General features: G+C 36.2%; 1 protein-coding gene across 1 annotated transcript; it reads left to right on the top strand.

The window, feature by feature from the left end:
- Nucleotides 1-1,478: 1,478 nt before the first annotated feature.
- Nucleotides 1,479-21,357, top strand: LOC139966386 (kinesin-like protein KIF28P). Its single transcript, XM_071969327.1, has 21 exons — nucleotides 1,479-1,974; nucleotides 4,533-4,726; nucleotides 5,587-5,719; nucleotides 6,058-6,252; nucleotides 7,357-7,576; nucleotides 8,097-8,227; nucleotides 8,686-8,817; nucleotides 9,356-9,529; nucleotides 9,918-10,033; nucleotides 11,579-11,763; nucleotides 12,082-12,213; nucleotides 13,005-13,156; nucleotides 14,260-14,408; nucleotides 14,996-15,130; nucleotides 15,339-15,422; nucleotides 15,697-15,906; nucleotides 16,671-16,796; nucleotides 17,366-17,503; nucleotides 18,281-18,361; nucleotides 18,852-19,008; nucleotides 19,764-21,357. Exons 1-21 carry the CDS (start codon nucleotides 1,929-1,931, stop codon nucleotides 19,805-19,807), a joined length of 2,934 nt encoding a protein of 977 aa, XP_071825428.1. The 5' UTR covers nucleotides 1,479-1,928; the 3' UTR covers nucleotides 19,808-21,357.
- Nucleotides 21,358-21,459: the final 102 nt, after the last annotated feature.

Genomic DNA, 21,459 nt, shown 5'->3' with positions numbered 1-21,459 from the left:
ACATCTTTCTTAACCTTGCCTGAAAATAAAAAGAAATAGGCCTACCACAACTTATGTTATTAGTGGGGGTTATAATTGTTTTTAGAGGAAACTACTTCGTTAACAAAAGATGTAGCATACCATTACAATGGCACCATTAGAGTAATTTACAAAAAGGTGTAAATGTGCCTATAACCAAAATGTGCTGACTTTTACTGCATGTTCGCAGACAACCCCCCCCCCCCCCCGGAAGATTTTAGCAACTCCTTGATTCACCGAAGTGTGGTACAATGCGACACGGGGACGGTTAAGAACAGTCGGAACTGTGTCGATGTTCTTTTTACCTCACACTTCAGCTACACAGTGTAGCGGGACGCGAACTTTTTTTTTCGTCGTACAGCTAGGGAAGAATATGAATTATTCATTTACATGCACGAACAAGGTTATGAATAACTGACGTTTTAAACTGCGCGTGCTCGAGGGCGTTCATTCGCAGAACCGGGATGCCCCAGTGACTATGGGCATACTCTGGTTAATATGATTGGCATACATTAGTATGTAAATACTGACATCAATGTATATGTAAAACGTTCTGGCCAAGGAAGACATGAGAGCATTGACTCAAATTTATATGTGTTATTATAGTCCATATGGTATATCTCCCTGTCTAAAGTAATGTGTTTCACAATAAATGAGGGTGGTATAGAACTCCCTGTTACAGACAATTGACACCAATTGGCATGGGAGTTTCATAAAGTGTTTCAAATTCTGTTGTTCCTTGAGATGATCTAATGTTAATGTGGTGAGAAAATTTCCTCACTGCCTGTGGATCGATAAACTCAGCTGGCCACCGGCCTCTACTCACTTTCAATACTAGCTTCAGAACTTTTTGTACTGTCCCCAATCTCGATTCCTACACGAGAAATACATCTCTTTGCGAAATCTTAACTATTGGTGTTGCCGAAATCTTACATTTAAACGAAGCCATCTCGAATTTTGCACCCACTCCCTGATCCTTTTCGATTTCCTTGTTATGCCCCCTTCTCCTTTCCCTTGTCCTTCCTTCCCCATCCTTCCCTTTCCCAGCTTAATTCAAACCGGCAAGGCAGTGCTTAATGGCAGTAACTTCAGATTGACTTCGACTGATAACCTTCGTAGATGCAACTGTACTGAGGGAGAGATTAAGGCTGGAAAAATCTCATCCAAATTTCCCATTATTGAGTAAACTACATACATATATATACATCGACTAGGGAGTTGTTGCATAACAACTCTCTGCATCGAAACAGTGACACTCAACTAAACGCATTACGTGACAGTAAATATCTCACTACGACTGCCACTGTAACATGTTTAATTTAGTTTAGTAGAAAAATATGATCAGGAGGGACAAACAAGTCCCCATCAAGGACCCTATCGGAGAGAAACATTGTAGCCTTAGTAAAATTATCCATGATTACGTACTGTCACTGGTCGTGCCTAAAGTGAAGCAAGGAAATATTAATATTAATAGTTAAAAGAGCACATGATATGACTAATTCGTAATTCCTCCCTGGCTGTACCACGAACAACAAAAAAACCGCAAGCGAGACAGATAATTACAGGGACCGGAGAGCAGATGTTTGTGGAAACGGCGTCCCATGGTATAAGTGTTTAGTAAAGTTTACTCTTCTGTCTTGTCAACAGTATTCGTCTGTGTGGTAATTACAGAACTTGTGATGGTGATCCAAGCCATAATATTGCATAGCGTTAGTTGTTGTCATAGCTACTATTGAAATGGGCATTTACGTCTGCACTGTCATCCTGCGGAGAAATTATCGATTTTACATGAAGGGACACCAAGGTTCCGTTTAAGAAACCATCTATTACGGGAACAAAGCTTAACATCATTTTTTTAAAACATACTACAGGATTATTTTCATCAAATATAATAATTTCGAGTTTCAGACATGCCGGGCGACAACGTGAAAGTAGCGGTTCGAGTCCGGCCATTTATATCCTTTTCTTGATCCTTCATGAGCTCATGTTAAGTTAGGCATACTAACTTAGGCTAGCTAGCCCAGACGAAAATGTTCATGATTATGATTGCTACATCACCATTGTTTACTGAAATCACAAACGAAGGCGGAGATACGAACATTATAAAATAGCTTGTACTGTTACGAAATAACATTGTAACAAACAGCATTGTATATCTAACGTTAGGCCTAGCCTTGGTCTAACTTACATACGTTTAACCCTAAGTTACATTACGTTTTAGGCTACGACTAATGTTAACCATTTTCCTATAAAGTACAATGTAATATGAGACGAAGTAAATGTTGCATTTCTAGGGCTTCACAGTCCACTGGGTCCCTTTGACTATGAGTGACTGCGTAACGACATCACTTTTTCTTTACATTACACTACACTGTAGGCTTAACTTGTAGCATGGTGGGCTCATAATTGACGCACTTAAGGATTTGATCAACGATGTCTATCAAGGAAAAATCCAAATCACTCAACTGTATGTGTTTTTCATATGTGTAGTTCCTCAGAAATGTTATGATCTCAAAATATTTAAGGTTCTGTGCTTATGCACGTACACTTGAGCAGAATTTGACCACAAAATGTCTGCCGTGTCAAGTTCTTTCATACCCCTAAATTGACACATTTGTCGATACGTTCTGGCTATTCGCACGAACATAATCGTGCGAATAACATTGACTATTAGCACACATGTAACTTGACCAATCAGCGCTCGTGGTTGATGAACTGTCCTGATATGTGCTGACCGGGAGGGATGAACAGGACATCGATGGACAATAACACAGCAGTGCATGAAAATGGAACAGGAATTTGATAACTATGGGGATTTCCAGGGTTATGTTCAAAGGATATCTGCGGATACTTTTTCTATTTTTGTAATAAAGGATTCCAAAACCGTTGAAGCAGCAAACAAGCGACTAGATGAATAAATTCATCATATTCCTTATGCATTTTAAGAAAGTTTGCAACAAATCTCTTCTGAAATATTCCAACAAAATCTGTCATTATTTCTCTGAATTTTCCCAGAATTGATCACATCTCTGATTTCTCTCATATTTTACAGATTTGGCTATTGATTTTGAAAAAGATAACCAGTTTTTGAGAATCAGCAAATTTTCATCGACCAAAATCTTGAGGGGGGGGCGAGGGGGGGGCAAATCGACCAGGCACACCCAACACTGTGGTTGGGGCCATGGTTTACCTTCCCCGCCTACTCAGTGCTTTTCTAATCACTACATGTTAACATGCCTACTTATACCCACATACACGTTCGTGTGAATAACAATCCTTATTGGCATGCCTTCGTGTGTAAAGTCACTGTCTATAAGCACGAGCATGTTCGTGCGAATATCGATGCTTATTGGTACGTCAACGTAACAATAACGGTTGTTATTGGCACGTGCACGTGCCAATAGACACGACCTTGTCGATAAGCTAACTGTAGTGTAGGCCTTAGTGTACATCCATTGACTTTAGATGCTGTTTGCTATGCTCTGAGCCTCTAAGCTAGGACAGGTCAGGTCCCAGAGAGTAGTGTTATCATATTGAGGTAATGTTGGTTATTTTTAGGATGTAAGATTTCCAAATGACCAAAAAAATTGCAAAACTGGGGGGAGGGTGTTATAAGCTTAAAAAATACCTCAATTTGGTGAGCACATAGCTGAAATGGATTCAAACTCATGAAATATGTAATTCTGCTTGACTGCTTAAAGTTTAGGTGGTCTGCTGTATCGTTGCTAGTAATAATTGAAGGTGCGTCAATTACGGGGGTGCGTCAATTATGAAGCCTTGACTATATATGGTATCTAGTAAAGGCTTCATAATTGACGCACCTTCGTAATTGACGCACCTTCAAATAATAGTAATACTATCAACGATACAGCAGGCAACCTAAAATTTTTGCAATCAAGCAGAGTTACATATTTGATGAGTTTTAATCCATTTCAGGTTTATGCTGAGCCAATTGTGTTTTTTTAAAGCTTTTATCACCCTCCCCCCCCCCCCCAGTGGACTTAATCTTTAGCATAATGAAGAAGAAATCACACAAGCCTATGTGCCTGCATTTGCTTTGGATTTTAAATCCATCATAGATGGCTGAAATGACATAAGGAAAATGTGAACATACTGTATATCACATATGCTTCTTGTCACAGCATATCCCATAGGCTTGATAATCTTATACTACATTCTATTTCTTATAAAGGTAACAGTTTTTGTAATATTATTACAGTTTCTGAATTACTTAGCAAAACTATACATGGTTGAAATATGAATTACCACGACTGGAATATTTTACAGTGAAAAAATTATTTCTGTAGGTATGTAAACAATCACAATTTACATTTAAGCTGTTTTTTATTCAGGAAGACAAAAATATGTTATGTTCAAATTTATTCTGGGCCTTTCAAGAAATTCCTTTGTTTGGAGCTTATTATACAATTCTTTTTGTAAACACAATATTGTGATTATTCCTGCAAGTTTCAGACTTGTGATCTAAAATTCATGATACCTTAACTGTTCACACAACTCGCGTGAAAAAACAAGGAATGCCAAGGTTATCATTCAGATGAATGGTGGCACAACTACAATAGCAAACCCAGCTGAACCAAATGAAGAGCCAAAGAAGTTTGCATTTGATTACAGTTACTGGTCACATGACAGTTTCTCAGAACAAGAAGATGGTCTTTTAGTTCCAGATGGACCAAAATATGCAGATCAGGTAAAAAATACTTTCAGATAGTTATAGATACTATATACATAAAAACTTTCCCAGGTGAGGAATTACTTGTACAAATGGTCTTCAACTTTCCAAATGGTCATAAATTGTATGTTATTTTTTATATTTTTTTTATTGCATAAAATTTGCAGTGTTGTACAGATTGTGAAATGCACATTCTGAAATTTGTGAACCTTTAACTTCATTTAAGCAACACCCAGAAATAGACTTTCATAAAAAAAAATTGACCAAGTCCATTCACTTGCTATCCCATAATCACTTATAAAGTTGAACATTGTTGTTTAAGTCTTTTCTAATATTAACTTTTCATTTTGTCTGAGAAATTAACAAAAAATATTCAAGACAAACGATACATGTACATTTTATTGTATGTTACAGTAAACATGTGCAGCTTATAAAAATTAACTTTGCCCGACAAATATTAAAACAAAGTCAGTGTTGTGTTTACTGGAAATTGTTTTAAATGCTTAGCCAGAGTATGTATACTCCTTTCTATGATGGAAGTCGGACATGGATGATGTCAAGTATCCCACCTACTCGTAGGTTGCTCAAAGTAAAGGGTGCAAAAGCCTGTTTGAGCTGTGCTATGCACAGGTCCTTCAGGAGGTGAGATAATTTGAAAATTGGATGCAGTAATTGTAAGACAATGAAAAAATGAGACAGTTGGTTAATCTGTTATCATCATAAGTAGGCTTTTAGTAGTATAACATCATGTACAAGTTATATTAGACCCAGTAACTAGTTAAGTATAACAACTATTGATTACACATTGCATTTATAACATATTCTGTCCTAGGCATAGAATGAAGCTCATAATCATTTATCATATATTCCTCCAACAGGCACGTGTATTTGAAGAATTGGGGAAAGGTGTTCTGACCAACGCCTGGGAGGGTTACAATTCCTGCCTGTTTGCGTACGGTCAAACAGGGTCAGGGAAATCATTCTCTATGGTTGGATATGGCGTCAACAAAGGTAAACCATAACATTGTCTCTATGCCACAGCTTATTAAAGAGGCACTATCTTCTTCAGTTTACCTTGGAGAAGATAATGCCAGGATGAAACATCTAAAGTCCTCTAACTTTTGTATGAACAGTCAAATCTACTATCTGAACAGAAGTTGTGATTAAGTTTGTTAAAGATCCATGGATGATTGCCATTTTCTAATTCTTTCCAGATAAATGAACTCTACGCCTTGCAACCCATTCACATCAGTATTGGATTTTGCTGAATTTATATATTAATTTTAATGGTTAAGTAAATGCAAGAAAGTATCCTATCTTATGTCAAACAATTATAATTTCGCACCCAGGTATTGTTCCAATTTTTTGCGACCAACTTTTCATTGGTATCAATCAAAAGAAGGAAGGGGGCTCCAAAGCTGAGTATGAAGTCTCTTTCAGCATGCTGGAAATTTACAACGAGCAGGTCAGAGACCTCCTGAACCCATCCTCTAACAAGAAAGGAGGTCTGAAAGTGAGAGAAAGTCCCAAGATTGGTTTTTATGGTAAGCCAGTGGAATTGAAAGCTATTTTGCATTGACTTGTCATTTTGTACTAGTCGCATGTTTAGTCTCTTATGGTTTAAACGTTTCTCAGTAACAAATAGTGTTTAAGTTGGGTACTATGTTGTTCAAATGATATATACGAAACAAATGCACACACACTTTGTTGAAGGTATTAGAATTACTAAAACATTGACTCAACCAATCAACTTTGCAGTTTATAAAGGTGATTCTTAAACCCAAGGTTACATTATTCTGAGACCGTGACGTATCGACACCTAAAGATTCTATTACGGGATAAGTCACAGACTTTAAGTGGATTGCATTCTGCATTGACATTCAAGTAACATGTCTGGATGCCTCCTGCGAGTAATCAGTCAATGTTATTAAAACTGTGATCGCATCTTTCCACTCGGCTTAAAAAAAAAAAGCAATCATCATCGCCAAATTTGTCGTATTTGGTGGTTCCTGTGATTCTTGGTTTGACTACTGTCAAAATGAGAAAGAAAGTAACAATGCAGTGAAGATGAGGAAACATTGGTAAAATTAATGTAAACTTACCTGTCTACCTTGATTAAAGTTGATACTCAAAATGCCTCGTCACGGTCCAAGAATAATATAACCTTCAGGTTTAAGTGGTCATTCCTGAAGTGAACCGAAGTGGTCATAAATAGGCCGTACTTTTGCAAAAGATGATATGGAAGATGAGATTGCTGTTCTTACTATATTGTCAATCTCATTACAACTATTGAGTTGACAACGGATCATTTGATGTGTTGTTATATACTTGCTAATCATTTCCATTGTCTCAAGCATAACATGTCATCAGTATGAAACTCTAAAATACTAGAGAGTCAAATAATGGTCGCTATGATGTTCAAGCCTCAGTCATCAGTTTTCTCACCAGCCATTCAGCATTTTTTTTCCTGCACTTTTTTTTAGACGTCATACTGTCTGATTGAACACTCCTCAATGACCGAGAGCAACTCAGACAGTCAGAAGTTCAGATACAGTACCTTTAAAGCTCAAGCTATTCTTTAACCGGCTAGCATACGGAGGTATTCTTCTGATCTTGATATACCATGATTTATACCATTTGTTTTCTAGCCATGGGCCTCAAGCAAACTCCAGTACAGAGCTATGCCGAGATTCAAGACCGCATGGACGAGGGGACCCGTAACCGAACCGTCGCGGCCACGCAGATGAATGCAACTAGTAGTAGAGCCCACACGATTGTCGGTATCAAATTTACTCAGAAATCTATAAATGATGCTGGACAAGAGATGGCCAAAACTGCTATCTGTAACCTTGTGGATTTGGCCGGAAGGTAATTCAAAATGCACCCCTTTGGCTTACCCATCTTCTTCTTGCCGTTGAACTTCTGTCTCGCAGTTCACCGTATCATACTTTCCTTTTCTCTAGACCAGGTATGGGTTTCATGGATCACAGATGTCGCCCAAAAAGATTAACTCACCTCTGTTGGCAATGAATGCAGATTACAGATTTTTGTGCTCTATAGAGCCAGAGATTTGTATCAACAATATCATGATGAAAAATCTGTGCTAAAGCATTCGCTTGTTTCAAACAACAGTCAGTCACAACAGTTCGCTTGTTTCAAACAACAGTCATATACAACAGAACAACAGTCAATTATATCGCTTCTGGTAAGATTATTGCGTGAATGATTTCTGTCAATTCAGTTGTATGACATCTTAGTTAATTAGCCTGTGCTGGTCCTCAGTGCTTGTTCACCTTTGCATATGAGATTTTAAGTTATTTGCTAGGCTTGTTTCTCTCGGTTTTGTGATAAAAAATAGTGGGAAATACGTGTTTGCATTTTCATTTAGCGAGAGGGCTGAATCAACGGGTGCTACAGGCGACAGACTGAAGGAGGGCGCTGCTATCAACCAGTCCCTCTCATCTCTTGGTAACTGTATCGCAGCACTGGCCGACAAATCCAAAGGCAAGAACGTGAAAGGTTGGTGAAAATATCGTATTACCTTCAGGTCTTTAATTAACTTCTTGTGTTTGATCCTGATAAATGGTAAACATCGGTAATGATACAGTTGAGTAGAAAAAGTGTCATATTAAAAAATTAAAAAGAGTTAAAATGTTTTTATTTCATTTTCATTTAGCATGTTATACAATACTAAAATCTAACACCACAAGAATCTGCACCAGTTTAATCTTGTCATTAATATATGAATATATGACAAATGTTTTTTAGTGTAATAAACATTTTGATCTCTGAAACTAGGAATACCATAGAAATAGACTGCAGTGATATCAAATTATTGTAGTGTCATTAAAAAAAAATTGATACGCCCTCTAATATAATCCTTCAAATAAGTTCCACTTCTTGTTTTCCCTAGTACATGTGAAATCGAAGATATAATCAAAACTGTCCTCTCATTTTTATTATGTTTTTTTTTGTAGTTCCCTACCGAGACTCAGTTCTAACCAAATTGTTAAAGAATGCCCTTGGTGGTAACAGTAAAACCATCATGATAGCAGCTTTGAGTCCAGCTGATATAAACTACGAAGAGACCTTGTCTACCCTTAGATATGGTAAGTATTACTCAGATGTAGATAACATGATGATGTGTGTGTGTGTGTCTGTGTGGATGTGATGCCACTTGTAAACAAGTCATCTCAAAATGTGCAGCTTAGTTGATATTCATATTTATTATTCAATTCCAATAGATGGAGTAAAAGAACCCTGTTGAAATTGGTTAAGACCGAATATCACGTTTCTGTTTCAAACATAGGTTCAACAAAAGTGAAGATGCTTACTTTTCAAACGGAAATTAAAACCGAACATCTCCCAAATTTGGTCACATTTGATCCAAGTTTGATAAATTGTTTAATATCCATGTTTATCCGTTTTTGTTGTTCTTCCAGAAAATTAATGGTATAATTTGTGATTTCTCCTCATAGGCCTATATTTGAAGATAAACACCAGCAACAATTCATGATTCATTTTAATATTTTCTCCTCCTTTCAGTCTGCTTCAGTATTTGAGGTAATACAGACAATCTTCAGAACAGATTACACGTACATTTCTCACGACACATTGACATTGATTTTCTTTCCTAATTTTTCCCAGCTGACAGAGCTAAACAGATTAAGAATGTTGCTGTGGTAAATGAAGATCCTACAGAGAAGTTGATTCGGGAATTGAAGGAGGAAAATCAACGTCTGATGGATGCTTTGAAGAAGGGAGGATTAGGAGAGCTCAAAGATGATGACGAGGAGGAAAAACAACATATGACAGAAGAAGGTAGGAGCAATCATGGATGTAAACTTTACAACTAGTTTATCATTTATTGTGGTTTGATCGCAGATCGGGGAGTTGAAATGCATTAAAACTGTGCCATCTTTAGAGGGGTTTTATATACTTTAATGTGCTCCACGCTTACCTGTCTTGCCTCAGCTTTTGCACTTTCCCATCTACATTTCTGATTACCTGGTTTACTTTCTAGCACTGAACCCCCATGATTTGTGAGGAAGAGCTGATGGGCATTGACCTGGAAGAGGGTTAATGGGGGGGGGGGGTGGGCACCATGCTTAAAAGTTACCAGTTATTAGGCTATGTAAATGGGAAAGTGTCATATTTAGTAGTAGTCAGGACAGAAACCATGTTAATTTGGTCGTCTTTGCTTATTCAGAGAAAGAAGCTCTCCGTAAGGAGCTTGAGGAGGAGATGCAAGGCCGTTTGAGAGATACAGAGGCAGAAATGGAGGAGATGAAGAAAACATGGGAGGAGAAACTGAAACAGGCTCAGGTCAGTCATTCAAAACAAAGAAAATAAAAAACAAAACAATTTTCATGTCTGTTTGAAGAATGTTCAGTGAAGACAATTGACCTGAGTTTCACAAATATTTGAAAGAGTAGAGTAATTATTGGCTGGAATGGGATTCCTATAAAGGTGAGTTCAAGTCACAAGTCTTTTACTGTTCCACTTGTAATCCCGATGTCATTAGTTTAAATCCTGTTCTAGCCAATCCTTTACTCTGCTCATTTGATATTAGTTGATAATATCCCAGTCGGTTTTCTGTTCATGACTTATTTAACTCGGGTTTGATATTTTTATTTTTTTTAAAGTAAACCTGACGTGATTATCAGGTTGAAGATGTTTTCTAATCATTAACATATAGTTAGGTGTCTGTTAGGTGTCTATTAGGTGTGTGATTAGGTGTGTGTCTATAGGTGTGTGTCTATTAGGTGTATAGTCTATTAGGTGTGTGAAAACCTTAAATCATAAACTATAAGTCTTTCTGTCGAAACAGTCACAGCTTAGTAAAGAATAAATTAAACATGGTTTCCACTTTTTTTTAACAAGATGTCAGTCAAATAGAAGAATTCAAGTTAACAGAATATTAATTTGCTCTCATTAAACCTAGAATTTTGTTGATGTTGCAGCAGACAATTGTTATTTATTAATATCTTGTTTGTCATATTGATATGTGCATTCAGCATAGTTCCCAGTAAAATGTTGCCGTGTCAAACAAGTCCCAGGTTAGTCACAAGCAATTTGTGTAAATAGTTAAATATGTTCATATTGTTAATATGTCAGTCATTGATGTGTGACATTCTATTGTCAAAGATTTGGCGAACAAACTTTTTTTTTCTGAGACTGTGTCTAAAATTCTACGCCAAAACGTTAAATTTACTCGCCATTTTTTCTCGCAAAGTGTTTGTGTGATATAAGCCTAGGTAGTATGGCCTAACTTAGGATATCGCGGTTTAGTGTTACTGTTAGTTGTTTACAGCAAAAACGATCTTTTTAAATTGTGCTTCGTCAAAAGTGTTTAAAACGTGATAATTCATGCGTTACCCCTGTTTGAGTTGTCGTTACGCATTTATTTAAGTTTGTAGTTTTCCAGTTTGGTTACACCACCTCCATGGTTACACCTATTAGTCGATTAGTATCAAATTATTTTCGAGCTGGTGAACAGAGCTGTTCCTTAGGACCTTTTTGTAACAGTGCACTTGATAATTCTACTGTGATGTGTAAAATTAGGCAATAGGCCTTTGTTGATTGGCTCACAAGTTAATAGTAAGCCTATCGTACAAAGGCAGTGAGCGAATGAGCCACTCGCCAAAACGTCGAGCGTTATGCATTTTTTGCTTGCCAGTTGCAAATTCTAGTCACCATTGGCAAGTTGGCGACCGTATTTGGCGAGGCCTGATATATATATATATATATATATATATATATATATATATGTACATCAATGTTTTATTGTACTTATCATATGTTCTTGTTGACCTTTTGTTATAAGACAAATGAATGATTACAATCTTGATATTCTCATCTCATCTTCAGTCATCAGCAGGCAATGGTGGCGAGAGGGAGAAGAAGGAGGCACGTAAGACCAAACCACACATGTACAACTTGAATATGGATAATCAGTTATCTGGAATGATATTTCATCTGTTGGATCAAACCTCTTACAAAGTTGGCAATAACAAGGCTGACAGTCCTCCAGATATTGTGTTGAACGGCCTTAGGTAAGCAATACCATGGAAACGAACAAAACTAAGAAACCTTGTAATTCGTCTCTGTAGATCAGTGCTATCTTGTCAATCAAGTTTTAGCCAACAGATTCAGTAAATTTTCAGCAATATTTTTGCTAAGCGATCAAATTGAGTCACCGCAATCTCCTTTCAATATTTAGAAGAAAGGAATAACAAATGAAGCTACGATTATGTTTTTAACTAAGTCTTTAAAATGTTAATGCTAGTAGTTATTGGTTGTTGTTTTTGTTGTTGTGGTTAATGTTTCTTACTTTAAGAATTCAAGTTTGAATTCACTCTCCTTCTTTGCAGTATCCAAAAAGAACATGCAGCATTTTGTAATGAAGATGGTAAAGTATTTGTTGAAAAGTCAAGTCCAGAGGCCAAACTCTTGGTTAATGGTGAACCAGTCATCTCTAAAGTTGAACTGGATCACAACGACAGGTAAAGTACACAAAATGTTAAATTTTCTTCCCAGAGAGAGAGAGAGAGAGAGAGTGCATAACATGTCACATACTTTGAAGAGTGTTGTCAATTATCTGCATGAAGAACAGAGACCTCGATCCTAAAACCACAAACTCTACCTCTCATGTTGTGTTAATTTGTTCTTTTGTGACTGTTTTGTATTACTGGATTGTGGTATGAATAAACATGATTCAGTTAACTTTTGATAAAACCTGTCTCACAAATGCTTCGTTTTACCAATCAATATGCAACAAGTTATATACATATTGTAATATTGTTTTTCCTTTTCCTTAAATAATTTGCTGTAAAAATAAGGTAATCCCGTATTTTGCCAAAATGTTAACAGCACCCACAGAGTTTTTCAAAATATTGCTAGTAGATTTATCAAATCCTTTGAAAATCACCAATTCTTTCTTTATCCAGATTAATGTTAAGCAGTGACAACATATTATTGCATTTCACACCTGAAACTTTGTGGCTGTCAGTTTGGCAAGTAAACAACATTGTGTACATTGATCATTTCAGCCCAAAGAAACTTATTTGATTTAGCAGAATATATCAAATTATTGCACTTTTTCTTCATTATGTCAAACTTCAGACTCTCCGATTAGTTAGAGAAGTGGTATGTTATATGGTATGTTATTAGTGGTGGTATGTTAGTGGTGGTATGTTAGAAGTGGTATGTTATTCAGTGGTATGTTATAAAGCCTTAAAGTTTCAACATGATGTACAATTTCAAAATTGCTTGATTTTCATTTTTGTTTTCCCAGGATCATGTTTGGGTCCAACCACTTGTATGTGTTTCAGCATCCTGATCTCCAGAAAGCCAACCCTAATAAGTATCATGTAGTGACCTATGAAATGGCTCAGGAAGAAATAGCGCAGAAGAATGGTTTTGATATGTCCGATAAACAAAATACAGGTATGTCCTCTCTTGCTGGTTCTTCTCCAAGTCTCTGATAAATAAAGCGTCTGCTGGCTGACAAGATGGCATTAAGTTGATACAACTGGTTGCATTAACAATAAAGCATTTCTTTTATGTTGATTTTGGTCAATCTTTCTACACTAAAATCCAGTAATAATGCACTTCATTAGCTTGATTAGTTAAACTTCATATCAAATATTGGAAGTTAAAGTCAAAATGTTTGACAATTTCCGAGTTCTATCGTCATCGTCATCATCATTATGTGGTCTATATAATATGAAAACATCATCAGGGGACAGAATGATGTGGATGAATCAAATACTTAAATTACTCGCTAATTAATATTCATCTGATGACAACACCTAAGATGGGGGGTGCCTTAGTTTGGTCAGCTGATATCTTATTTGATTAATACCTTGTACGTTTGGGGCAAAATTGGGGGAAATATCTGCAAATATCTTTGCTCACCATTAAGCCAGCTTCAGCAGAAACTGTGTCACGAATGACACTCGGATAAATCATCCAATTGCTTAAGTTATGAAAATGGAATTAATCTTGTTGTCTGAAAAGAAAGGTGCAATTAAGAGGCAGGCACTTTTTGCTTTTCTATTTTTCTTGCCCCATAACATCCCTCACCACAAGTATACTTGACTAAAATAATGTATTCTTAGTTTAATGAACGGATATCATCACCAAAACCTTATCACCTGGAGAAACTGTTAATGTCTTTAAAAAAAACATTACCTATATGTACATACCTAGACCATGTTCACTGCAGTTTAATATGCATATAGGAGTCGATGAGGAATAGTTGCTATTGCCATGAACTTGAAATGCTAATAACTACCGGCTATTGGCACCTTTGTTACTTGTGAAGAAATAATCCATGATTTTCTGGCTTATTAATGAACACGTTAATTGAGTTACTAAGCTTTGGTATGATATCAGTGTATTAAACTAACAATACATTTTCTCTCTCAAGTGTATTATTGGTGAGAGACGCAACGTTTCTGAAAATCGGTATTCCATGAATTAAAAAATTTATATCTCTTATTAAAAATTGAAATGTCCTCTCTTTCTTCCCCCATCATCAATCTAAGATGACAAACTTGTACAGCAGGACTTAATCGATATGATCCCATCCGTGGAGGAAGCCAATGCTATGAGTGAGGAACTAGACAAGAAAGTTAAGTTTGAGATAGTGATGCTCTCAGCTAGAGCCAGAGGTCTTCAGCATGGACGTACAGAGGTAAGGCCATTCTCAATGTGTCAACTTGTTTGTTTAATCTATGAAACTCCAGATAGGGTTACCGCATACATTCGGATTGCCCCCAGACATGTCCTCTTTGTTCATCTACTTTAAGTATAATTCTGGATGGATGGACAAAGATGTCAGGATTTTGAGGGAGTACCAACAAAGTTGCAATAATTACAGTTGAATTACTTCCACAATGTTTGATTTGACCATCTAGGTAATCCAGTGTGAGCACTGAATGGCAAACCATCAACAACAACAAAATAATAATAATAATAAAAAGATAAAATAAAAATATAATTAAAAAAAATATTGTAAATACTGACAGTCATTTACCAGTCCTGATCTGTACAAGGTATATTACTTTTTTGTTCAAAATCTGTTACGATTATTTAAAATAATAATCATATAAAATGTAAAAATTGCTCTCATTCTTTGTAGGAATGATGTTGACCACAAACAAGCCCTTCACAGGCAAAGTCTAACGTAATGTTGTGCATGGATTACATTTTTTACATGCCCTTAACTTTATCTCTACGAGTGAGACAAGATGGAAGTGTTAATAATTCTCTCCCCCACAGGTGTGTGTGAGAGTGCGTAACTTGGAATGTGAGCTGGAGTACGTCTGGGACAAAGATAAGTTCACCAGACGCAAGTACCTCATGCAGGAGATGTACCAGAACTTCCAAGAAGGTGAAGACTGGCAACTTCCTGATGTAAGTGAACACATGAAAGACTTTCGATCCTAGCATGATCTTATTCAAAGATCGCAAACACTTATTCTCAGTGTTGTACATGTTCTAGCTCACACCATACTTTAAGTAATACTACAGCAATATAACCAACAGAAAGTCTCTCTGCGTAATGAGACAGAGATTATGGTCATGCTAACTTGTGTTTTATTCCCTTCTTTTTCTCTATCAGGAGAAAGATCCCTTTACAGAATCTCCCGACACCCAGGTTCAGATTGGATCAGCTCACGTTTACCTACAAAGTCTAGCATACCTGGTAAGCAATATCTAATCAAAATATGCAAGTATGGAAATGTTTTTTCCTAGAATTTCTTACCCTTCCTTTTCTTTACTTGTTATTGAAGGCCAGTGTTGGTATTTTGCATAGTATTGTCAAACGTAAGTCCTACTAAAGGGTGTCAGAGCCATTGAACGTGCCAACAGCTGATACTAGGTTTTGACGTTGTTTCCTTTACTTAGTTGTAAGAGGTTGCCAATGCTGTTACTCGTTCATGATGTGTCACAGTGATTTTTCTCTTTCATCCATCTAGATTGAGACCAAAGAGTCTGCATTGGTAAATAACTACCAAGGTCAGGAGCAGGGGTTACTTGATATTGAATTAGTCCCTTGTGATGACAAAGGCAAGGAGCTCAGCGAGGCTGACGACATCTTTGTAGAAGATCCGAAGGATTTGATTGGTCGTTCTCTGAACTTTGTATTAAAGATACCTGGTGCGACAGGAATACCGAACAAATACAAGGTGAGTGGGAAGTCATTAGGAACAATGAGACAAGCTTGCAGTGATGATTTAGGTGTAAGGGAAGGGGGTGGAAGGGAATGGAGGGATGTGATATATATTTTCTAATCAAATCTGATCTGATGTTAAGGATGTGTGAATGATGGGTGGTGATTTGCAGAGATGATACGGATGAGGAGGTTAAGTGTTAAGTATAGTGAAATATGGTGACACATTTCAGATAATGTGTGGTGATGCATTTAATGTCATGTTGTTGAGTGATGCATGTAGTAGTTATGTGTGGTGATGTATATACCGTGATGTTGAGTGATGTATTCAGTAGTAATGTAAGGCGACGCATTTATGGTGATGTTGAGTGATGCATTTAATGTGATGTTGTTGAGTGATACATGTAGTAGTTATGTGTGGTGATGCATTTACAGTGATGTTGAGTGATGCATTCAGTAGTAATGTAAGGTGACTCATTGGGGGTGATGTATAGTGATATATGTGGAAGTAGTGTGTGGTGATGCATTTAATGTGATGTTGTTGAGTAATGCATTTAGTAGTTATGTGTGGTGATGCATTCAATGTCATTTTGAGTGATGCATGTAGTAGTTATGTGTGGTTTAGTTTTAATTTACGGTGATGTTGAGTGATATATTTAGAAGTAATGTGTCATGAGCTTGGAGGAGAGAATGTCTCACTGACACTTTTCTTTGCAAAGGGTTTGGATTAGGTTCTCAAATTGCTGAGTGAAGCGTCTCCTTTTCTTGGTTGATTCTCAGGATGTCCACTGCCGATACAAAGTATTTCTTGACACAGTTGATAATGAAACAGACAAGATGGGAGGAAGTGTATCACTGGAGTTTAGACACAGGAAATATTTCAATTACAAAGTTGCAACGTCACAGGTAAACATCTCTACTTATCTCACTTTTACTAAGTGAATTTCATTTAATACACTGACCAGTCTCCAGCATTGACAGATAATATTGTCTGACTTTTCAATTCTTTGTGCAAACTATTTGAATGTGTATGTATCATGTTGTAACAGACATTTTAATTCTTACATACCCTCAATTGCTTGGCTTTTAGCTTTTGAGGGATTTAAAATTTATTGCGCAAATGTTAAATAAGAAACTTGTATAACAGATTGCCTCGTAGGTTAAAAGCTAAAAGCTGAATTTCTATATTACAAACTTCTTTGCAAACTTAATGTGAAATTGGAATATTGAACATGGTAATGATATCTATATATATTGGTATAGATGCTATTCTATGACTATAGGTCTTGGAAAGTCCATTTGGAGTAATAGTAGGTCCTCCTTCCCTGATCCTGAAATAATCTTGTATTTTTCATGTGATTTAAACTGAGGATTAACTCTGAACATACAGTATTAATAACAAACTCATGAGCACTGTTGTTTGCAAGCTATGATGTAGATGAGTTGTTAGCTGACAGGGTTTATTTTTCTTACAGTTGGTAGATTACCTCTCCAATGGCATGCTAAGTATTCAAGTTTGGGGAGTCCAGCAATCAAAGCAGTCTCCGAACGCGAAACCGATGAATACTAAGATGATGGTTGATGCTCTGAAAACAAGTGGAGACAGTGCTCAGGTGATTATTGTCTCATTCTATCCATAAATTATGAAAGTGGAAAGCTATGATTGGCTAGGACCGAAAATGAACCATTGACCTCAAGAATGGCAGTCTCGTTACTCTACCAACTCTCCTATGCTGCCCTCAGTTTGTTGCAATATGCTAACTTTCTCTGCTCTGTTCAAATTTTGTTTACAACATCCCAACCGGCTTTCTGTTTTTGATTTTCCCATGAGTCATTTCATAATCTTAAGTGGCATTTATGAACCCTTGCTGTGTTGGCAACATAAGTTTTCACACCAGATGAGGACTTTTGTACAATCTTTAGCTGTTGATTTGTTTCAAAGCATCAGACTATAAAGTTAATTATCTAAATTTTTTAAAACTTAGAGTTTATTACTTTTTAGAAAAGCTATAACCTGTTGAAGGTAGGTATGAAATCACAAGTTTAGAACTATAAAACTTTAGTAGCAGATATGCCTAATACTTGGCGAAATGTTCTCAAGGGAAAATGGTGCTGTTTATTGGCTGATTGCACCCTTTGTGGTTAGACTAGACACAGAACAACATTTGTTCCACTTTACCTACTATACAGAGATAAGTGTAGAGAGAGAGTGGACCTGATAGCACAGTGCATGTAGTAAAAAAAAATGCAGTGTGGTCCTTACAAGGTTTAAATGGGAATTGGAAACATTAACTGGATTTGAAATATAAACAGGATGGGTCAATTAGTGAATTATATTTGTAAGCATTGTTGCAACTAAAATAAAATATATACATGCTTTCTGTTCACAGTCGAGTTCATTAGAAAAGACAGCGTACATACTACAGGTGGCTGCTCTGAAGAAACAAAATCAACGTTTAGAGGAAAAAATTGTAAGTTTGCATGTTTTGTGTATTTGTGTCACTTTAAGAATATATTGTTGCAGAGAATTACAGAGGCATTGGTGACCTGTGATCCTCCCCTCTCCTCTATCAGTATCTGATACCAAACCTGCTGGCATTTCAGCTTAAGTTTAAAGTTTAAACATATCTTTAAACTGCTTGTACCTGACAGTTAAGTCATTCATCAATGCTGTTTTTTTCATATATGTATGTATGTATGTATTTTAGATCCTCCTGCAAGCAGGAACTCGCGAAGAAGCCTCATTGGCGTTTCAAAGCCGCAAGCTGACCGAAGTCAGTCTCTTACATTCATATTTAACGTCCATGATTGTCAATTGTCAACAACTCTGTAACTGGACAACATACATTAATCTTGGAGTGACTCGAACCGGGGACCTTATGATTGAAAGGCACCGGCGTTTACCACTGAGCTAACACTCCTACTACTATGTCAATATATGTTTTTCTTGCTAATGTTCAGGGTCAAGTCAAGAGGATAGTGGAGGTAGCCGAGAGACATAACAAGAGCAGGGTTCAGACATCTGTCTTGAAGCAAGTCCTCAATGCTCCGACAGTGAAACTATCTGAGATGGCCATAGCTAAGGTTCCCTTAGATGAAGAGAACCAACACACCTGTGGTGAGTACAACTGCTCAAGGTGTACAATACTGAGCTTCTCAACATATTAATGTTGCGTTATTACAAATATATTGATGTATGGAAGCAGCCGTAATGTCATCTTTCAATTTGATTTTGCATTAACTTTCTGATGTATACTTCCTACTGTACCTATAAAAAATGATGAAAGTTAAAGAATAAGAAGGGAGGGCAATTATGTGTTTGAATTGAGTCGAGTTTACAAAGTTTTAGGCATAACTGTCATGCTTATACTAGCTTAACATGATCATAAATAAGTTAGTTAGTAGTACTATATTAAATCCCCAATGCAGGTAATCAACTACTTATGTGGTAGTAATAATTTTGTAAGGAAAGAAAATGTATGTTTGAACCCTGTAAACACATTAATCAAAACTTTTTCCCAGTTAAAGGTAGGATCGATTCCTATCCTTGTCTGAAACTAAGCTAAGAATCTCAGGAATCTTTTCTCCAGTTAAGGATCACGAAAAAGTCGGAATATTTCTGATCTTCTCCATCAATATCTTAGTTATAGCTGAGTTAATATGTGATAAACAAATGTGATATTTGTTTTGCAGCTTGAGTCAGTTCAAGCTAATGTTACTACCTCCCCCTGCCCCATCTCATCCCTCATTTGTCTCTATGCCCCCCCCCCCTGTACCCTTCTGTCATGACTATGTATGATCACATTCATGCTTTTGTAGTGTCGGACTGCTCTATCATTTATTATCTCATAACATTTTGTTTTTATCTTTCAGATCACCAACCCTCACAGTCATCATCCGTTTGTGTTCTGATGTAAAGTGAGCTGCCTTTATTCATCTTTCTTGTGTCAAAGGTCATAAAATTTCCCTCGCCCCGCCCCTCTCCGGTTATTATTTGGCTAGCAATTCATAGAATTTGTCAAAAGTAGCTCCTGTTAGTTTGAGACCTTCCTTAGCATTACCAGACATTCAAGAGTGTTACAGTACACAGTTTACTGTGTCTGTAAAGAAAATACTCTCAGAACAGAGGCAAGTTCAGTTTGAGCATGACTGATAATTTTCTGTCTGGTTAGCATCATTGTGTCCAATATACCGATGACCATTAAGAATTTCTTTTCAGTAAGTAACGTAACCGTGAATAGTAAGGTTGTTACCAAATTGAATAACTATATATATATATATTACATATAGATATCTCTGTCTGTATATTATGTCATATTTAATAATAAACCTTCCTTGATACTGTTCTCACTGATGGACAAGATCTCTTTATTCCCAGTATCTTCTTTACAGGTGCTTCTACTTCATCATTCCAGTATAAACATCTTTTCTCTGTCTTCCTTTATAATCTTACCAGTATTTTAATCTACACTCTTATTTACCTCTCACCTTGATACAACATTGCTTCATTTCCATACATGTACATTAGGATATTTGTGGTTCTATATTCAGTAAAACTTTAGAGATAAATATTGAATATTTAAACTTTCAACACCTTGAACAATTTTGTGAGGCTTTAAAATTGATAAATCTTTATATTTATAACGTTATAACTCTATAAACAAAGCTGATACTATGTAGACCAAAATAGAAAATATTAACACAGGAAAATCTGTCTTTCAAACTTACCTTCTCTGTATATAGCAATTTATTATGATTATTGTTATTTTTTATTATTATGAAGTTGCAGTTATTTTGAATAAATATGTATATTTTGTGATTATCTGAAAAGAAAAAAAATTTTTAATTAAAACTTTTCCAAGTGCATGGGAAAAATTTAATTCATAAATTGTACGTTTTGAATACAGTTATCTGTAACTGTGGTAAACTGGTAAACTTCAAATTGTATTTGAAATTGTTAAAATAAGTGTTGATTACATATTAGGCTCCTCATAGTGCACTGGTTTATTTCATCTAAAAATATTGTCAAGTTATAAAACTTGAAGAAAAAAATTATCTGGTTATTGAATAAAAGATCTGCACCAAAACATGGCTGATGAAGATTTGTAAAATCTAAAGAGACTGACGTTTTCATTTTAGTAGATTCGACCGCAAAGGCTGAAAGACGATTAAAGTCTGGTCGTTTGTAACTACTGTTACATTTACACTGTGAGGTTGTGTATACTTATTAGGTTAAATGGAAACATAAACTATATTACTGTAAATGTTGTTTATGATCTTATCTTGTCTGATACCACTTGGGACTATTATGATAAAAGCTGTATAACATGAAGTTACTGTGAGGGTTATACAAGCGAGTCAAGTTATGTGTCCCAAATAACATATCTTCTGTTTGTTTGTGATTATCTAATCTTGATTTTATGTAAATATCGAAACAGTCTTCTTTCTTATGGTTTGTAGATAGGAACGATAGAAAGTGGTTACACTTTTGTTTAATGTTCAAAGCATCTTTGATTAGATTATCTTTTCTACGTATCCATTGACAGAAGGTAAAATAAAAACAAGAAAT

Source organism: Apostichopus japonicus, chromosome 4, assembly GCF_037975245.1.
Source record: "Apostichopus japonicus isolate 1M-3 chromosome 4, ASM3797524v1, whole genome shotgun sequence".
NCBI classification, from domain to species: Eukaryota; Metazoa; Echinodermata; class Holothuroidea; order Aspidochirotida; family Stichopodidae; genus Apostichopus; species Apostichopus japonicus.
The sequence above is the reverse complement of the archived record's forward strand: the minus strand, read 5'-3'. Positions and strand labels throughout refer to the sequence as shown.